The following is a 17767-nucleotide window of genomic DNA, read 5'->3' as shown; positions in this document are numbered from 1 at the left end:
ACAGGAGCGGGGTAATATTATAGGTTAACCCCTCGAATATAGAGTTCCGGTATAAGGCCGAAACCGCTAATCAGCGCGTAGGCCCGATACTCGGACCTTACGCTGCCCTTACCGCGGATTCGTATAAACCTAGTAAATCCTATACTATTCTATAGACCTTGTCCTTTCCTTTCCTTAATTCTAGCTAATATAATTATTCAGCCTTGCTGAGTGTGATTAGCCTATGACTAGCCGTTTATAATAAGTGATATATATTCTATTTCGATAATAGAAACCGAACTTAGAGATAGGCTTAAGGATCTTATAGAGGTGGTAGCACCGCGTAGCGGGCGTATTAGGTTAGTCTATTTTAGCGCCGGAAACTAAAACTAAAAATAACTAAACGTTAGAATATAAACTAAACGTTAGAATATACCCGTAAAGCATTAGAAAATATCTTCTTTACACTTTACGATAGTTTATAATATAGTACCCGAGTAAGCGTTATACACGTTTAGGTCGCTATCGGAGAGTAATACCTAATTAGGTATGTATTCCTATATAAATGGAAGTATCTTTCCGATAAATAAAGATAATTAAAGACTATTTATTTAAGGCAGTAGGTTACTTCTATACTATAGATTACTGTTTTTGCGGGCGAAAAGCAACTAAAAGGGACGTGCGTATAGTAAAGGTACCTCTTAGGGCAACCGCCTTTTGCGGGTCTAGGAATAGTGAATATAAGAGGAGGATAAGTCTATCTTAACTCTTATCGATTTAGGAGCCGGTAAGCCTTATTTATTAGTCCGTGTTATTACCTCCCTCCCTAGGGCTTTATATAGGAGATAGTCTTTAAGTTATATAATTAGTTTAAAACGAAAATAGTAGATCTAGTATATATAATTATAGTATAAATATATCTCTATTATTTAACTATATACCCCTGCCACCCTAAGCTATATATACCACGGAGATCTAAGGCCACTGAGATAAGAGTTTCCTACCTATATAACAAAATTATAATAGCCGCGATTGGCATAGCTTTTCTTAGGTGCTATAATCAACTCTGTGGAAATCTCTGATCTGTGTGCTAAAATCCTGCCCTTGATCCTGTAGCAGGCCCACCCTTAATTTCGGGCCCCGAACAACTAGTTCTGTTCTTGTTGCGGGCCGGCCTTTGCGACATGGCCTCTCCTTTTCAATACCACCACGGGATACTGCCAAGGTCATGCAATAGCCTTATGATTACAAGGCCCAAGCAGGTTTCCGTACCGTTGTGTGATCCCAGATATTGAATGTGCGAGACCCAGAAGGTAATCTTCACCGGGTCACTTACTATCGGACGAGTCGGTAACGATGGCCGGTTCGAATAGCCTTCGCTCCGGGACAGGTGTTGTGCAAGACAGAGAGGTACCTGTGGCTCTGAACACAGACCTTGTGGCAGTCATGTAAGTGGCTTTAGTTCTGTCGCGGTTTGATGATACCATCATGCATTAGGTAATATGAGACGGTGGAATCATCGTGCAGTAGCGCAAGCAGGCACCTTTTGTGTCGTGCCGAGCGTCTCCAGCCGCGCGCATCACAATGGCTTTCTGGTTGGGTGTCAGGAGGCAAGGCGCTGATGGAGTCAAACCAAGCTGAAAACGCAGCCAATGTCACTGATTCTGTAACATGGAGAGGAAGGACCCATTCGAACTCAGGTTCCTGGATATGTTGGTGTCCGGATGCATAGCCATCCTTCAGCGCCTTGATTTGCTGATCGGGGTGGATGTAGAGTCGTCGTGGGGGCAGACCACTGATAATCAGCCTGGGCGGGGCGTCACGGTCTCTGCCGCGTAGCGGATGTGATTTGATCTCAGTCCAGCCGTGCTGATGCATGAGATTGGTGGCGACAATGGCTGGTAGGTCTTCAAAGTCTCGTTCTTGCATGTTGGTTCTTGCAGGGATATATTGTACAATATCTGGTTCAAGATTGACTAAACTTAGGGGAGGTCAACAGGAAAGGCCGAGGGTGTCGGAGGCCGTAGAACATATTGGAACAGAACGGCCGGAATATCTAGGCTCCGGGCGAAAACATGGCCGTATTATAAATCTCTATGGAGTAGAACTTAGAGACTGTAAGACATAAGATATAAAACGAGTACTAGTATTTATAGCCGCCCTGTCTGGTATTTATAGCCCTCTCTATCCTATTTGGGAAGGTTACGCGAGCCCGCGTAGTAGTCTGTATACGCCACTATCTTAGCTGCAGATATCGCGTACCGGTATATATACATTAGGATAAGACTTTCTTACCTAATCTTATCTCTAATGTCTATAACTATAAATTCACTACTTATAATAACCTTCTATACATAAACCTCTAGGCGATACGAATATATCACGTCTACCTAGAGGTAGAAAAGAGTAGTAGAAAAGGGTAGTAGAAAAGGGTAGTAGAAAAGGGTGGTGGAAAAGGGTAGTGGAAAAGGGTAATAGAAAAAGGTAGAAAAGAGTGGTGGAAAAGAGGGCGGAAAGAAAATTCTTATAAGGTTATATAATTAGTCATATAAGCAGTTACGTGATTAGTTACGTGACCACTTATATATTATATTATATTATATTAAGGTGTGTATATTATTAGCTCCTAGTCACGAAATTAGTCACGTGACTGCTTATATAACTAATTATATGACCTTATAAGAAAGTCTTTTCCGCCCTCTTTTCCACTACCCTTTTCTACCACCCTTTTCCACTACCCTTTTCCACCACCCTTTTCTACTACTCTTCCACCCTTTTTTTAGCCCTCGGATAGGTAAAGAATATCGGGTATTCTAAGATACCTAAAGATAATAAAAATAATCGAAAAATAGCAGTGATTTTATAATATAGAGTATTCGAGATAAGTCACGGTGAATAGCGGCAGTCTTAACACTATAAAAATTTTATCGTGATCCGGGGTACGTACCAGTACGCGATATCTATAGCTAAGATAGTGGCGTATACAGACTACTACGCGGGCTCGCGTAGCCTTCCGAAATAGGATAGAGAGGGCTGTAAATACCAGACAGGGCGGCTATAAATAGTGGTACTTATATAAAACAGCTATCTTAATTAGATTAATAATAGTATTATATAATAAAAAGTACTATAGTTAATAATTAAAAATTATAGTTACTTTAATAGTTTTAGCCTCTATACTACTATCTTAGGCCCCGTTCTATATTTAATATACTATTAAAAAATTAAAGTAACTAAAAAATATATAACTTAAGACTCACCGATGCATAAGCACGCCGTTTTATATAGTATCTTTATAATAAACGCATTTTTTATATTAACCTCTGCTATGCCCCTTTTGCCTCCTGTTTTCGAAGTACTATACTAGCAGAGATGTTCTTATTAACGTTTTTTAATAAGATAATAAAAATTTATATAAGAACTGCTCCTAAAGAAATAATGAGCTTTTTTGTTGTTGACGATTTTTAATAAGATAGTAGATCTATGTTATTAATAATCACTAGGCTAATATTATTATTAAAGCGTTTCGTACCCACTACGATAATGCTATGTTTCCTGCCGAGGTAAGCTATATACTTTATACGTGACGATATTCTTCGGGTTCGGTATATTGTTTAGGGACCCTTTTAGAACCTCCTCTATCTTAAAAGGACCCAGAGTAGATATATCGATATACGTAGAAGCCTTTAAGATATTCTATACGAGTTAAAAGTACGTATAATGTAATGGTTTTGTATTTAAGTAATATAAGCCTATATTACTATAATCGGCCTTTTGTTTACTATATAAATAGAGTATATCGTGGAAAAGAAGCGGCGTTAAATTAGCGTTTTGGCTACGATATACCTTGTATAAAGTTATTGAAATTCGTTAATAGCGTCTTAAAATTATAAAACGGGGCGTTATTAACTAATTAGGATTTATTACTAAGTTAATATAATAACCTTATAATATAAGGTCCCCCCCGACTAACCGCTTACCTTACCCTCCTAATCACCTTTTTTTTAAACCTTTCCACCTATATAACACTATAATCTAGCCTCTATAGTATAGTAGTAGTATACCTGGCACACGGTTAAGGTGACCGGGTCGGTTCGAATCCGGCTAGAGGCGCACGTAAAAAAGGAACCCCTTTTCCTTTTTTTACGCTACTCGGATTCTATTCTAGGGGGCCCTTATCTGCCTTAGCCTATACGATAAGGGTTAAATAGGGGGCCTATTAAACCCACCTTCCGCCTGGCTTCGCAAGTCGTTAATAGGTGCTATAGGGGAGTTAGTCGCCCTACCATAGAAAATAAGAAGACGGTATCGTGCTATCCCTAAGCGCGTAAGTAAAATACGCGGCGTCTTTTCTACGATACGGAAACAGCCTCTTATACTATTACGTAAGCGTTCTATGTAGGCATATAGCCTGCGTTAGCTCCACCTACGGCTATCTAAAGAGTAAGGGAAGCTTAGGAGCTTTAAACCCTAGGAAGCGCATATATAAGTCGCCTATAGTGGGCCCACAGGGTTAGCCCTAGGGCATACAGGAGGTATATCAAACTAACTAAGATAATTACGCACGCGCCGTTAATTGAGTATATAGTTAGCTTTAAAGCCGCTATAGATAAAACGTTATAGGCTTCCTAGTATAGAAGCCTATAAGTTTCGTACTAGTAGCGAATTAGTAACGGGGCTCCCGCAGTACCCGTATAAGGCAGTAATCCTAGAGGAAGAGAGTATAGGGGTTTTTATCTAAGTCTTATACTAGTTCCGTAAGTCTTATACTACGGTTTTCCCCCCTATAGGCATAAGAGAAGGACCGTATAGTTAGAATTCTGACTCCTAGCTACTTAGATAGGATAAGGATAGCGGAGTAAGAAACAATAAATAAATAAAAACACTATAATCTAACTGCGTTTTTCCTACTATAATATTATAAATCCCCTTTTTAATTAGATATTCGTAGTTAATATACTAAAATACATAGTATCAAGCTCTTAAAATGTGTATAATAACCAGTCTGGTAGCAATAAGTCTACGATAAGGTTACCGAGATCAGGGAGTGCCCTTCTTTACTCTTCAAGGGCATATCCATAGTAGGGTAACACGCTAGGAGGCTACTATACCCCTATAAAGGCTTTCTACCGAATAAGAGACATTTTTAGTATAATACAAGGCTATAATTAACCGAACGATCTATAAAGATACGTAGATTGCCTTGATTCCCAGCCATAGGCTCGCTAAACGCTTAGCTATATATAGGCTATGCCTCGGCTAAATATAACTAATCGGAATCCCCGTCTAGTAGCCTGTTTTATATATAAGGGATACTCACTCTAGACACTAATAGCCTAGAAGCTTGGAGTCCTAACACGGCGCTGCGTAGCCATACTAGTATAGCTCTATACATATAACTCATTTAGTTATATAACACACCCCCTATTTCGACCCAATTTATTTAAAAACACTCGGAATACGCCTAGCCTAGTATTAAACTATTATTAAAATAGCTTTAAAAGGCTGTTTAATAGAAAACTATAAAGGAAAAACGGATTAAAAGAGATATAAAACTCATATAAAAGAAACCAAAAGGGATAGTTAGAATAAAGTAAATAGACAGCCTAGAATAGTAACCTAAGAGCTATATAAGGTAGAGGTTATCAGGTAGCTCGCTATATATAATCTTAGTAGCCTAGCAGCTAAAGTCGAGTTCTTTTAGTTAACTAACCTCTTTATTAACGATGTTTGTTTATAATTTCTAACAGGTTTTTTAATGATATTTCCTCGATTCTTTATTTCCCTAGCTCTTAACTGTCTTTTCCGTGTGTTTACTATAATAAGCCCGGACAGGAAGGCCATCCTGCCCGAAGAGATGCGACTATAGGATGATCTGGGGAGGAGGAGAGCCCTCCTCTTTATATATAAGAGACACGAACCCGCCGCGTGGACGTGGCGGGCTGGAGACGACTAGGCCTAAGTAACGCTAGGGGAGGGGGTCTAGAAGACGAATATATAGGTAATTTACTCCGCGAACTACGAAGGCGCGGGATAGAACACCCCGATCCATAGGCTAGTAGCGGAGCCGCCGCGAGGACGCACTATCCTTATCGGGGACTTTAACCTTAAGCACCCGCTCTAGGACGGCTATAATAAATACGATCGATAATCCGAAGACCTACTCGCTATAGCGCACCGCTAGCGCCTCGACCTTATAACGCCGAAGGGGCACCTAACTCGAATAGTAATAGATCCGGGATAATAATATAGTATACTCGACCTAACCTAGATTACCGGGGATATATAATACGACTATAAGGGTAACGACTATAAATTCACCGGATCCGACTATATCGTATAGGCGATACTAGTCTATATAAAGCGAATATAGTAAGGGCGAACTAAAACCCTAGGATAATAGTAGAGGAAGATAGACCTGGCTAAGGTCTAGGCCGAGGCAGCTAAGATATATACCGACCCGATTAAACTAGACCTAACGGCGATTAAATAAGCGACCTAGTAACTAACCCAGGACCTCTACGATATCGCTAACGCCACGGTATCGCGTAAGGGACCACTATGCTTATAGCCCCTGCCTTTATAGTAAAACCCCGAGATCGTTATAGCGAATAAAAAGGTTACGCGCCTTACCTATAGGTTCTATATAAGGCGGTTATAAGGGCGGTGGCGGGACCTTTAGGAAGCGACTAAGAAAAAAGACTACCTTATTAGGAGGGAGAAGCGTAGATACTAGCGTAGCGCGGTCGATTAGATAGCGTAGGACTATAAAAGCCTTTAGTTACTCTAGAAGTGGGCGCGAATAGCCGGACACGAATAACCCGAGCCCCCCTCTATCCTAGCCCTATACCGTAGCGGGGCCGGACCGCTAATATAGATATATTCGGAGAAGGTAAACGTCCTAGCCTAGAAATTCTTCCCGGCGCTAAACGCTATAGACCCTAGACCTCTAGGCACCGTGGCGTACCCGCGAATAATATATATCGAAGACTTAGTAACGGAAAAGGATATTAAGCACGCTATACTATATACTGCTAAGTAAAAGGTACCCGGGGAGGATAGCCTGCCTAACGGATTTCTATAGGCCTATAGCCCTCCGCTTTAGAAACGCCTTACCTAAATTTATACCGCCTGCCTTAGGGCCTTATACTTTCTACGGCGGTTCCGTAGCGCGGATATCGCGGTCCTTAAGAAACCTAGGAAGCTATAAGAGGCGTACTACACGGCGTCCGGATAGCGACTAATCTCGCTCCTTAGCTTTATAGGGAAAATACTTAAGAAAATCCTGGCTAAACGCGTTATAGCTATAGCGGAAGAGTATAGGTTACTCCCCCCCGGCTAGATAAGGAACCGTAAATATAGGGATACGATAATTACTATAAGAGTAGTAGTGGAAGGAATCCGGATAGTATAGGACTATAGCGGTATAGCAGCGATACTTAAGCTCGATATCTAGGGAGCCTTCGATACGGTCCTATACCCCCGCTTAGTAGAAGTAATAGATAACCTAGGCTTCCTAATATAGTTTATAGTATAGCTCTAAACCTACCTAAGCGAAAAGAGAGCGCGGCTATAATTTAATAGCGTAACGGGGCCGTATACCGAAATAAGAGCCGGGGTCCCCTAAGGATCACCCCTATTACCTATCCTCTTTATCCTATATATCGGCACCCTCTACTAGGAACTTTATAGAGTAGCTAGAATAGCTATAATAGGCTTTATAGATAATATAAATATTATCGCGTTTAGACACGATAATATAGCTATAACGGCGCGGCTATAACGCGCCTAGGAAATATATAGGGACTAGTTAGAGAGGAGCGGGCTATGCTTTAAGGCTATAAAGTATAAGCTTATATACTTTATATAAGCTAGGAGACCGGAGGCGCTTAACTTCCGTATCGAAGGCGTTTAGGTACTATAAAGGAGAGAGGCCGCCCTACTCGGGGTAATCCTTAACCGTAAACTAATATTCCGAGCCTACCTAACCCACCTTAAGGCGAAGATCTAGGTATAGAAATACGCTTTTACCCGCCTTACCGTGTTAGCGTGGGGCTACCGTATTAAGGACGTATATAAGCTATACTTAAGCGTTATTAAAAGCGTAGCTATATACGCTATACCGGTTTTCTATACCCTTATAGAGAAGGGTAAGACACCTAGAGGTATTATAAGATAACTTACTGCTAAATAGGCGTAGTGCCTATATATCGTTACCGGCGCTTATAGGGCCATTACGACTAAGGTTCTAAAGACAGAATTAGGCGTTCCCCCCCTCGACCTTTATAGTAACCTCCTAGTCGCGAAAATAGTAAAACGTATAAAGGGAACCCCTATAAAGGAATTCCTAATAATAGTTAGAACTATAGCCGATACGGCTACGCGTATTAGGCGTAGAAGCCCCGGGAGGTATACGCCGGGGGGCTAGGAGTATCTAAAGAACTAAGTATAAACGTGGCACCTAGGACGCAGCCTAAGACGCAGACTACGCGATAAGTAGCGGTATAGATAGGAGAATACAAGCCCGCGATAATATAGCAGCGTGGCCGCGGCGTGGACGCCCCATTTCTCGAAGACAGCACTTAAGAAATATAAGGGACTCTCTAAACCCTAGAGCTTAATCCTTATATAGATCCGGACAGAGAAGCTTAGCCTCCGTAAATTCCTTTTCTAATACAGCGTCCCCGGTATAATAATACCGCGCTACTCCTATATAAACGGGGGAATAAAAATAGCCGAGTATATCGTATTATAATACACGGATATAAATAACCTAATACGGGAGAGACTATAAAGTATAGCGGGAGCGGAGCTAAGGAGTAAGGCGGACTGGCTCTATACCCTTAAAGACGATAAAAGGGCGGGAGTAGTAGCGAAATAGTTCTTATAGATAGGCAGGCTCTAGGATTTTCGCCTAGTAAGGGCCCTAGACCCCGAGGGGACGATAACGGTATAAGGACTATCACGGGAACGTAGTAAAGAGTAAGTTATACGGGCGTTAATAGGTTTTTTAGGGGGCGCCGCGCCTATATATAGCTAACCCCCCGTTATCTCGGCTATCCTCTAGGCAGCCTTACTGCCGGTATCTTATATATTCTTAGCCTTATCGGCCTCGCTCCTATCGTCTTTAGTATTCTTATCCATGCCGGAGGTAGTAGGGTCGGCGGCGGTAGGGACCTCGAGGTTCTAGGCAGGTTAGTAGCGGGAATATAGCGGGAATAGAGCTAACTTATTATTCGACGGCTAATATTCTTAACTATACGCTTAACTTTAGCGAATTATACTTAAGTTATAGGACGATTATTTATAGCCATAGCTTTAGCGGCGGCGCTAGCCCGACGCTAGGAGCTACGGCTAGCACGTAGAGCCTATAACTAACGCTTACCGGCGGTCTTATAAACACAGCGAGTCTATAATAATTAGTAGAAGCCCACGTAGCGACCCCGCGCTTAACACTTATAGCGGCGGTATCTTTAGCCCGGACACGATGAATAGCCTATATTAGCCGGTTTAGAGCCGTGTAATAGGTTACCGGCACCGACTTATAGCCACCTCTTTTTCCCCTAGCATAGCGGTAGTAATACGCCCCTGTTCCAGTAATATTACGGTATTTATCGACTAATAGATTAACGGCGATAACGGAGATATAGCGGGTATAAGGTAAGGCCCGAATAGTCGTAGGAATTAGTTCCTACCTAAGTTAGACGCGCTAGACACGTAGGGATAATATATAAAGAATACACGTTTTTCTTACCGGTAAGGCCGGCGGGGGCGGGGGTATCCTTAGCGCTAGCGGCGCCGTTAGCGGCGGCTTAGTTAATAATAAAGGTTATCTATACTAATAAGCGTTAGCCTAGACGAAACGGACTTAAACTAGGTATATAGGTAACGTAGGCTGCCCGCGAAGATAGCGCCGGACTTATTTTAATAGGATAGCTTAAAGAAGAAGAGAGAGGAAGGAAGAGGGAAGAGGATTAAAAAAGGATTTTCTATTAAAAAAGCTTTAGTAGCCCTATAGCTATAAAGGAAGGTAGGCGCGACCGCTACCCCGGTACCTATAATAAGGTAGTCACGGATAGGCGGAGCGGTAGCGTAGGGGAGCCGTACCCTACCTAGGGATATATCGAATAAAGGAGACTATATAAAGAAGGAACGTATTATAGACGACTATATAACACAGAACGGACTAGGCTAGAGGGCCGTAGGGCTATTATAGCGGTAACGCACCGCCCTAACACGGGTAAATTACGAACCCAATAGCAGACACCCCGTTAGCTATTATACCGGAGGTAAGATCCGGAATACGCACCGAGTTAATATATAGCCGTATAGCGCTATCGTAGCGGCCGCCCTAGGGCTACCCACACTACACTATATAAGGGGAGGGGTTTTCGTCCTAATCGGTTTTCCCCCCTCCTAAATCAGAGAAGGACTATCGCCTAGAAGGCTAGCCTATGTAATTAGGTAAAATCAGCGTAATATATAATAATAATAATACTATAATAAGCCGTGCTCGGAATCGTTTAAAAGAGCTATTTAAGTGCTAATTATTAAAAACAGCGTATAACTTAATTGCGTAAATTAGGCGATGGATCTGTTGATTTAATTAACTCTATGGAAATCTCTAATCTAAGTGCTAATGTCCTGCCCTTATTCCTATAGTAGGTCCACTCTTATTTTCGGGCCCAGAATAACTTATTCCGAACCTACTTTAAGCTAGCCTATACGACACACCCCCCTAACTAAATAGTTATTCGGCGGCTACTTAGTTAAAGTTATTTATAGGCTTCTTCTATCCATATATCCTCTTTTTTAATATTTATATAGCTTCTATCGAATTTCTCTTCTAGCTCCTCTAAATACTCCGGTAATATCTCCCCTAGCTTATTTATATAGAAACGTCACTGTATATCTATTACTCCTATATGCGGCTCGTTATAGGTTGATTATACTAAGGAAGACCGAATAATTATATTAGCTAGAATTAAGGAAAGGAAAGGAAAAGGTTTATAAAAGAGTATAGGATTTACTAGGTTTATATAAATCCGTGGTAAGGGCAGCGCGAGGTCCGAGCGTCGGATCTACGCGCTAATTAGCGGTTCTGGCCTTATACCGAAACTATATATTCGAGGGCTTAACCTATAATATCACTCCCCCTCCTCCCTCTCCCGGGCTGCGATAACTAAAGGCCGATTTCCCCTTTTATCCTAACGGTTCGCGAGAGAGGCGTACTTCCTCCCTTATATTAGGCCGGTCCGCGTTACGCGTTACTCGTAGCGACTTTGCCTATAGGTTATTAATACTCCGCGTTCCGCTAAGCGCTTATCAATTATATTAAGTAATACTCGGTTACTCCTTCTTCTTTATTTATAAACTATTATAGTAAATAGCTTTATAGGCTTTTATCGTATTTCGTGGCTTAATATTATAGTATATAGATAGTTTCGCCCGGAGTTTCGTTTATAATAAGTTCTTTTTCCTATAAGCCTATAATATCATTTTAGTACTAAGCTTTAGCGCTAGTTCCGTGCCAAGGGCCTTATCGTTCCTTACTAACTCATGGCATAGTTATTTTATTCTTATAGCTTTTTTAGTAATTCTATAATTTATATCTTCTTATTTATCTCGTTAATTATTATAAATTTCCCGATAAGCCCTCGCGTCGATCTAGTTAAGTAACGGCTAATAGTATATAACTAAATATTAGCCCCCCGCTATAGCGCCCGCTATACCCGCGAGGGTATTATTAAAGAGCGGCTAGCCGCTAGTAATCCCCCCCCCCCCCCCCCCCCCTTCTCTAATAGCAAGGAATAAGGTTAATTAGTTAAAAGCGTGGCTAAGGAGGCCCTCGCTATTATAGCGAATACCGGTAAGTATCTGGCTAAAGAGAACATTTATAATAGGGCCTAATACTTCGCTATAAGGGTATTACTAACTCTTTAATAGGCTGCGTCGCTTTATTAGCGTTAACGCGGCCTAGCTTACTCCTCCGGCTACCCCGGCGATACCTTTTACTATCCTTATACCGATTATATAGCCCGTACTAAATAGAAATTCAACTAAAAATAGTATAACTAATCCGGGCTTATTATAGCCCGTAGTAAGCCTAAATACTACGCATACACTATAAGCCTTATATATACCGCCTAATAAGTTCCCTAAAATTCGTAGGCTAAGTAGTCGCGACTAACTCTCTTAGCTCCCCGCCGCCGCTATTAACTTTATTAAGCTTATAGCTAATGCGCGTTATACTATACGCGATAACCCTAGTAACGACGATATAAGTATTCCCGCGTTCTCTTTTAGGTCGTTACTAACTCTAGTCTAGCTCCGCGAGGCCTATAAACTAGCCCGTAGCGACTATTATACGGAGACCCGTTATTCCGACTACACTACTTAGTTATTCCGACTATACTACTTAGTTATTCCGACTATAGTTTATATATATAATATAGATAGACCCTTCGGAATACCAATACAGCACTTCGTAGCTACGGTCTCTAACGTCCTTTGACAAGTTAATTAATTTAATCGCTCGGATTAATTGCATTGTATTAATAAACGAGCTTATTAGTTTAATCGAATCTAATAGCAGTAGTAATAGTAACGCCTCTTCCTCTTCCTCGTCCACGTGCGTCCACATCCACGCCACCCACACCCACGCCCACGGCTATCTTATTCCTATAACAAGATAACAAACGCGCCGCCTCCTATTCCGTAGATTGACGATGTAGATTGACGACGTACAACGTAAATTAACGACGTACACCGTATATTGACGACGTATAACGTAGAGTGACGACGTAGATTGACGACGTATAACGTAGATTAACGACGTAGATTAACGACGTAGATTAACGACGTAGATTAACGATGTAGATTAACGACGTAGCTTAACGAGTACCACTATTTATAAGCGGCCTGTCTACTATTTACAAGCGTCCTAAACCTAATTAAGAATGTTACGCAAGCCCGCGCAGTAGTCTATATACGCCACGATCTTAGCTGCAGATATCCCGTACCGGTGGGTATAATCATAATAAACGTTTTATATAAGACAGGCGTTAATCACTATAACTTATACTTAATGCCTAAGACTATAAAATCGCAGTTACTCTAACCTGTTTTCTATTATGTTAAAGTACCCTAAAATATATTATATCCTCGAGGTTGGAGAAGAGGTGGCAAAAGTGGTGGAAAAAGAGGTAGAAAAAGAGGTGGAAAAAAGAGGTGGAAAAAGAGGTAGAAAAAGGAGGTAAAGGCTTTTTAAGGTAATATAAGGTGGTGGTTATATAAACTTATCTATTACACAGATAAGGACTTATCTATTATATAAATTAGGTCTTATCGATTATATAAATAAGGTCTTATCGATTATATAGATAAAGTTTTATCTATTATTCTATAACCACCACCATATATCACCTTAAAAAAGTTTTACCTCCTTTTTCTACCTCTTTTCCCACCTCTTTTTTCCACCTCTTTTTTCTACCTCTTTTTTCCACCTCTTTTTTCCACCTCTTTTTTCTACCTCTTTTTTCCACCTCTTTTTTCCACCTCTTTTTTCTACCTCTTTTTCCACCTCTTTTTCTACCTCTTTTTCCACCTTAAGGACATTTGTTTCCACCTTATTTTCCATTATAATATCGTATATTCTTATTAACTAAAGCTTTATACAAGGAGGTTAAAATAAGCAGTGAATTTATAATAACGGATAGTCGTAATAAGTAAGGGAGAGAAAACCTTATCGTGATGTATCTGTACGGGACATCTATAGCTAAGATCGTGACGTATACACACTACTACACGGGCTTGCGTAACCTTCCTAATAGGGTTTAGGACTCTTATAAATAGTAGACAGGCCGCTTATAAATAGTGGTACTCTAGATTAACGACGTAGATTGACGACGTAGATTGACGACGTAGATTGACGACGTAGATTGACGACGTAGATTGACGATATACATTGACGACATAGATTAACGACGTAGATTAACGACATAGATTAAAGATATAGATCGATAAGGTAGTAGGAAGATTAGGTCTAATTAGAACTATAGTCGGAATAACTAAGTGATATAGTCGAAGTAACGGGCCTTATTATACGTTCTTATCTAAGGTAAGCTCCGCCCCCGCTCTTACGCCTATTATTATTACCGCCCTGGCTACTATAAACCCCGGCCCCGCTCCTATTAATGACGGTAAGGGTCTCCGCTATAAGGTAGAGGCCGTCCTTTATAAGGTTCGCGTATAGGGCATAGCGATAACGCGCCTCCTAAAGAGTATCCTCACCGCGCTCTAGGGGGGAGGTGATTCTGCTACTAATAGTAGTAATAATAATAGTAAGGAAGAGTCGAGCGGCCCTACCGCTAACTAAAGTCCTTTATAAAGGTATTATCTATCTCTTTAGAAACTAGCGGGGGGGCTAGTAAATTTCCCCCCTTTAATTAACTTATAATTACAGGTTATACCGCCCTTATACTAAGCTCTTTCTATCCTCGCGCGTTCCTTATAGTATACTTATAAAAAGGCCTGTTATTTTTATTTACTAGGCCGTATTTTACCTCGAAATCGTTTATTACCATAGTATTCTATATAGCGTCTAGTGGCTCCTATATAGGTTCTGCGTAACTCGTCTAGTATACTAGTATTTTATATAGTATACCGCGACCTTACCGCTTATTCTATACGTATAGGATATTATCTACCTCCTACTCCTTATCGCCGTAGACGGTATCCCTAATCGGTTCTGGCTAGTGGTTAGCTATAACTTACCCGCGAAAAGGGTTATAGCTAGCTTAGTTTAGGATATCGATATAAAAGGGGGGATATATTCTAGAGGGAATATCTAATTTAACGACGTAGGAGTTAATTACCTTTATTACTTTATATTTCTATTATAGCTAGCTTAGTTTCTTTAAAGGCCTAGGCGTAGAGTAATTCGCTATTCTTTTTAATTTAATACGTATATATAGCCCTAAAGCTATAGCATAAGTCTATTAAGAAGACTATTCCTATAATATTATTATTATTATTATTATTCTCTTACTCCGCTATCCTAACTAGTCTAGGAGCCCGGCTTAGGCTATACGGTCCTTCTTAGATGGTTATAGGGGGGAAAAACCCGTTCGGGTAGAAAATCCCCTATACTCTCCTTATTAGGATCGGTGCCGCGTCGGGGCCTCGACGGCCCCGGTGGTGGCTTAATACGTATCTGGATTATACCTCTAGTCTAGTGGCTGACGGGAAGGTAGCAGGCTAGGGGTTTCGAGTTAGCCTGGGACGCGGCACCCTATATAGGGGGCCGAAAGAGGTCCGCGGCGGCTCCGCGCTCTAGGAATCCTCCCTGTATCGGGGTGGCCGGTTTATTTATACCTTCCTTTTAGGCGGGGGATTTAGCAGGTGCTCCTGCCTTTATTATATGTGCCTACCGAATTCGGTAGCCTCCTATAGTTATAGTTAGGTTAATAGAAAATTTTAAGGGCCTCCGCCCTTCTTCTTATTTTCCCTCCTTTAACCCTTTTATCGCGATATCGTAGGTTTCCTATTAAGCCGCCTGCCCCCCTACTCCTACCTTTATTCCCGGCTCCGTGCCGTAGTTACTAATAAAGCGTTTAATAGGCCATGGATAGGCCGGGTCCTTATTTTCCGTTTTCTTATAGTGGCGTTAATTTATAAGTGGCAGCGCGGTAACGCGGGTAGGGAGTTAGCGGCTTTAGGGCGGGCTAATAGGATAGGCTATAGTTAGTTAAAGTAATAGTTAAAATAATTAATAGCCCGGAGTCTTTAATATAAGTTCGAGGGGGTGCCGCGAGGGGCCGCGTTAGATCTAAGCTCGGTGTTAATAGCTTCCTAGATACCGCCTAAGAAGAAATAGTCTAAGAAAAAGGGTAATTCCCGTTATTACGATGCTAGAGCCGCGCGAGTGCTACTATAGGTTTTCCTAGAGGTGCCCTTAGGGTGCCGGAGTAATACCGCTAAGTGGCTATCTCTAACTTTAAGTAGATGCCTTAGATATACTAAGCGCCTTAGGGGCGAAAAACCCGAAGATATAGAAGTATATACTAACACCACTAAAAAGGGCGTAGCTTACTATTAGTATACTAATAGTCGGCGGACTTATAAGGATATAAGTCGGTCTTATAGTAGTATCTCGGTGGTACCGGGGCGGTAGTGGCGGGTTCTAATATCTAGAATAGGTTCTAGCCATAGCTTTAAAGTATTAGTAGTGTGTCCTCGAATATTATTAAGAGTATATAGCGGCTATCGGTAAAGGCGGTGACGGAGTAGTTATAAGTTAAGGCCCTGGGGGTGCCGAAGCTATGCCGCGCTAACTTAGAATAGGCTCGGGGTCGGCTCACGGCGGCGGTAGCATCCTTTAAGCGCGCTGCTAGGCGTGCTCGCCCCGCCGGCCGCCGCCGCGGTGGCGATGCTACGCTGGATTCCTATAATAAGTATCTAGTCTATTTATATAAACTATATATCGAAGTAAAGAAGTGGCTAGCCCGTTTATATTTAGTCCGGGAATTATTAAAGTTATGTTACGCGCGCCGTAGAGTTCCCTAGGCTCTAGGGCTTAGTCGTAAAGGCGTGTGTGTGTGCGCTTAATACGCGTGTGTTATATAAGAGCCCTACCTCCCGTAAAGTAAGGATTACGTGAGGCGTGTGTTTTCTCTTAGTCAGGCCATAGTCTAACTGATATGTCCCTGTTCGGGTCCCCTGTTTCGGTTTAAGGGCTCCGGGTAGTTTATACACGAATTTGTTTTTCGCGCGCGAAGTGGGGGGAATAGGATTCGAACCTACGACTTTACGACAAGTCACTAGGCGTACTACCACTACGCTATCCCCCCTAATTAGCTATAGATAGCTAGGCGAGATCTCTTACTTTAAAGCATTCTACTAAGAGTCGCCGCTTATTTACAGTCTTTTTATCTTATAGTTACTTCAATACTATAACGGCCTATATAAATGCTATAGCTCCTTATAGGCGACTCAGTAGATTATAGACAGCGGCTTTTTTGGGTATATAAGCGATAGGTTATAGATTTAGATCGGGTTAATATAGAACCTATATTCTAAGAAAAAGAAGCTTATCTAGGTCGTCGAGCTCTTCCTACTATTAAGCGATAACTACGCGGCGAGTAATAAGCGACCCTAGTTATCCTAGGAGTAGTATATAAAGGCGCGAAGATAGGCTTAGATATCTTACTTTAGTCTCTTAGGTTATTTATCGGTTTAGAGGTAGTATACTATACTAAGTCGTTACTCGATCCCTATAAGGTTATAGAAGTATCGCTAGAACCTGTTAATTTAGTTTAAGCCCTTACCGCTAGTAATTAAGAGAGGTATATTATAAAATCGGAAATAATAGTTTAAGAAACGTTCTACGCAGGCTTCTACTTTTATCGTCTTTATCGCTTCTAGTATCACGGACTTTATTAACCGGTCTATAATTACCTATAGGTAATAAGCCTTACCCTTGCCGGTAAGTAATAGATCCGTTATAAACTCTATCACGAGGTGGCTATAAATCTGTTCTAGTAAAGGTAATAGTTTTAATAGTCCGCGGTTTGTATTCTATTATTAATTACTCCTATTATACGGATTATAGTTATAGATAAATTTCCGGATATCCTTATTTATGCTTAGCTAGAAAAGCTATTTGGCTATTATAGCGATTATATTCTCCTTACCTGGGTAGCCGCTAATAACAAAGTTATAGATCGCCTATACTAAGGGTCCTTTTAGTAACGAGTCGTCCCTAAAGCCCGGCACCTAGAGGCGGTCC

The 17767-nt window shown here is 41.3% G+C and overlaps 1 protein-coding gene and 2 non-coding genes across 3 annotated transcripts; 1 reads left to right on the top strand and 2 right to left on the bottom strand.

The window, feature by feature from the left end:
• Positions 1–879: 879 nt before the first annotated feature.
• Positions 880–2003, bottom strand: ACRALDRAFT_2126764 (uncharacterized protein). Its single transcript, XM_071023920.1, has one exon. It carries the CDS (start codon positions 1906–1908, stop codon positions 1438–1440), a length of 471 nt encoding a protein of 156 aa, XP_070872861.1. The 5' UTR covers positions 1909–2003; the 3' UTR covers positions 880–1437.
• Positions 2004–4017: 2014 nt separating this feature from the next.
• ACRALDRAFT_t250 lies at positions 4018–4092 on the top strand. Its single transcript has one exon. It is a non-coding gene; the product is annotated as a tRNA-Val (tRNA).
• A 12665-nt stretch (positions 4093–16757) lies between these two features.
• Positions 16758–16829, bottom strand: ACRALDRAFT_t245. Its single transcript has one exon. It is a non-coding gene; the product is annotated as a tRNA-OTHER (tRNA).
• Between the last annotated feature and the right edge of the window lie 938 nt (positions 16830–17767).

This window comes from Sodiomyces alcalophilus, assembly GCF_042370955.1.
Source record: "Sodiomyces alcalophilus JCM 7366 unplaced genomic scaffold ACRALscaffold_7, whole genome shotgun sequence".
Taxonomy (NCBI): Eukaryota; Fungi; Ascomycota; class Sordariomycetes; order Glomerellales; family Plectosphaerellaceae; genus Sodiomyces; species Sodiomyces alcalophilus.
The sequence above is the reverse complement of the archived record's forward strand: the minus strand, read 5'-3'. Positions and strand labels throughout refer to the sequence as shown.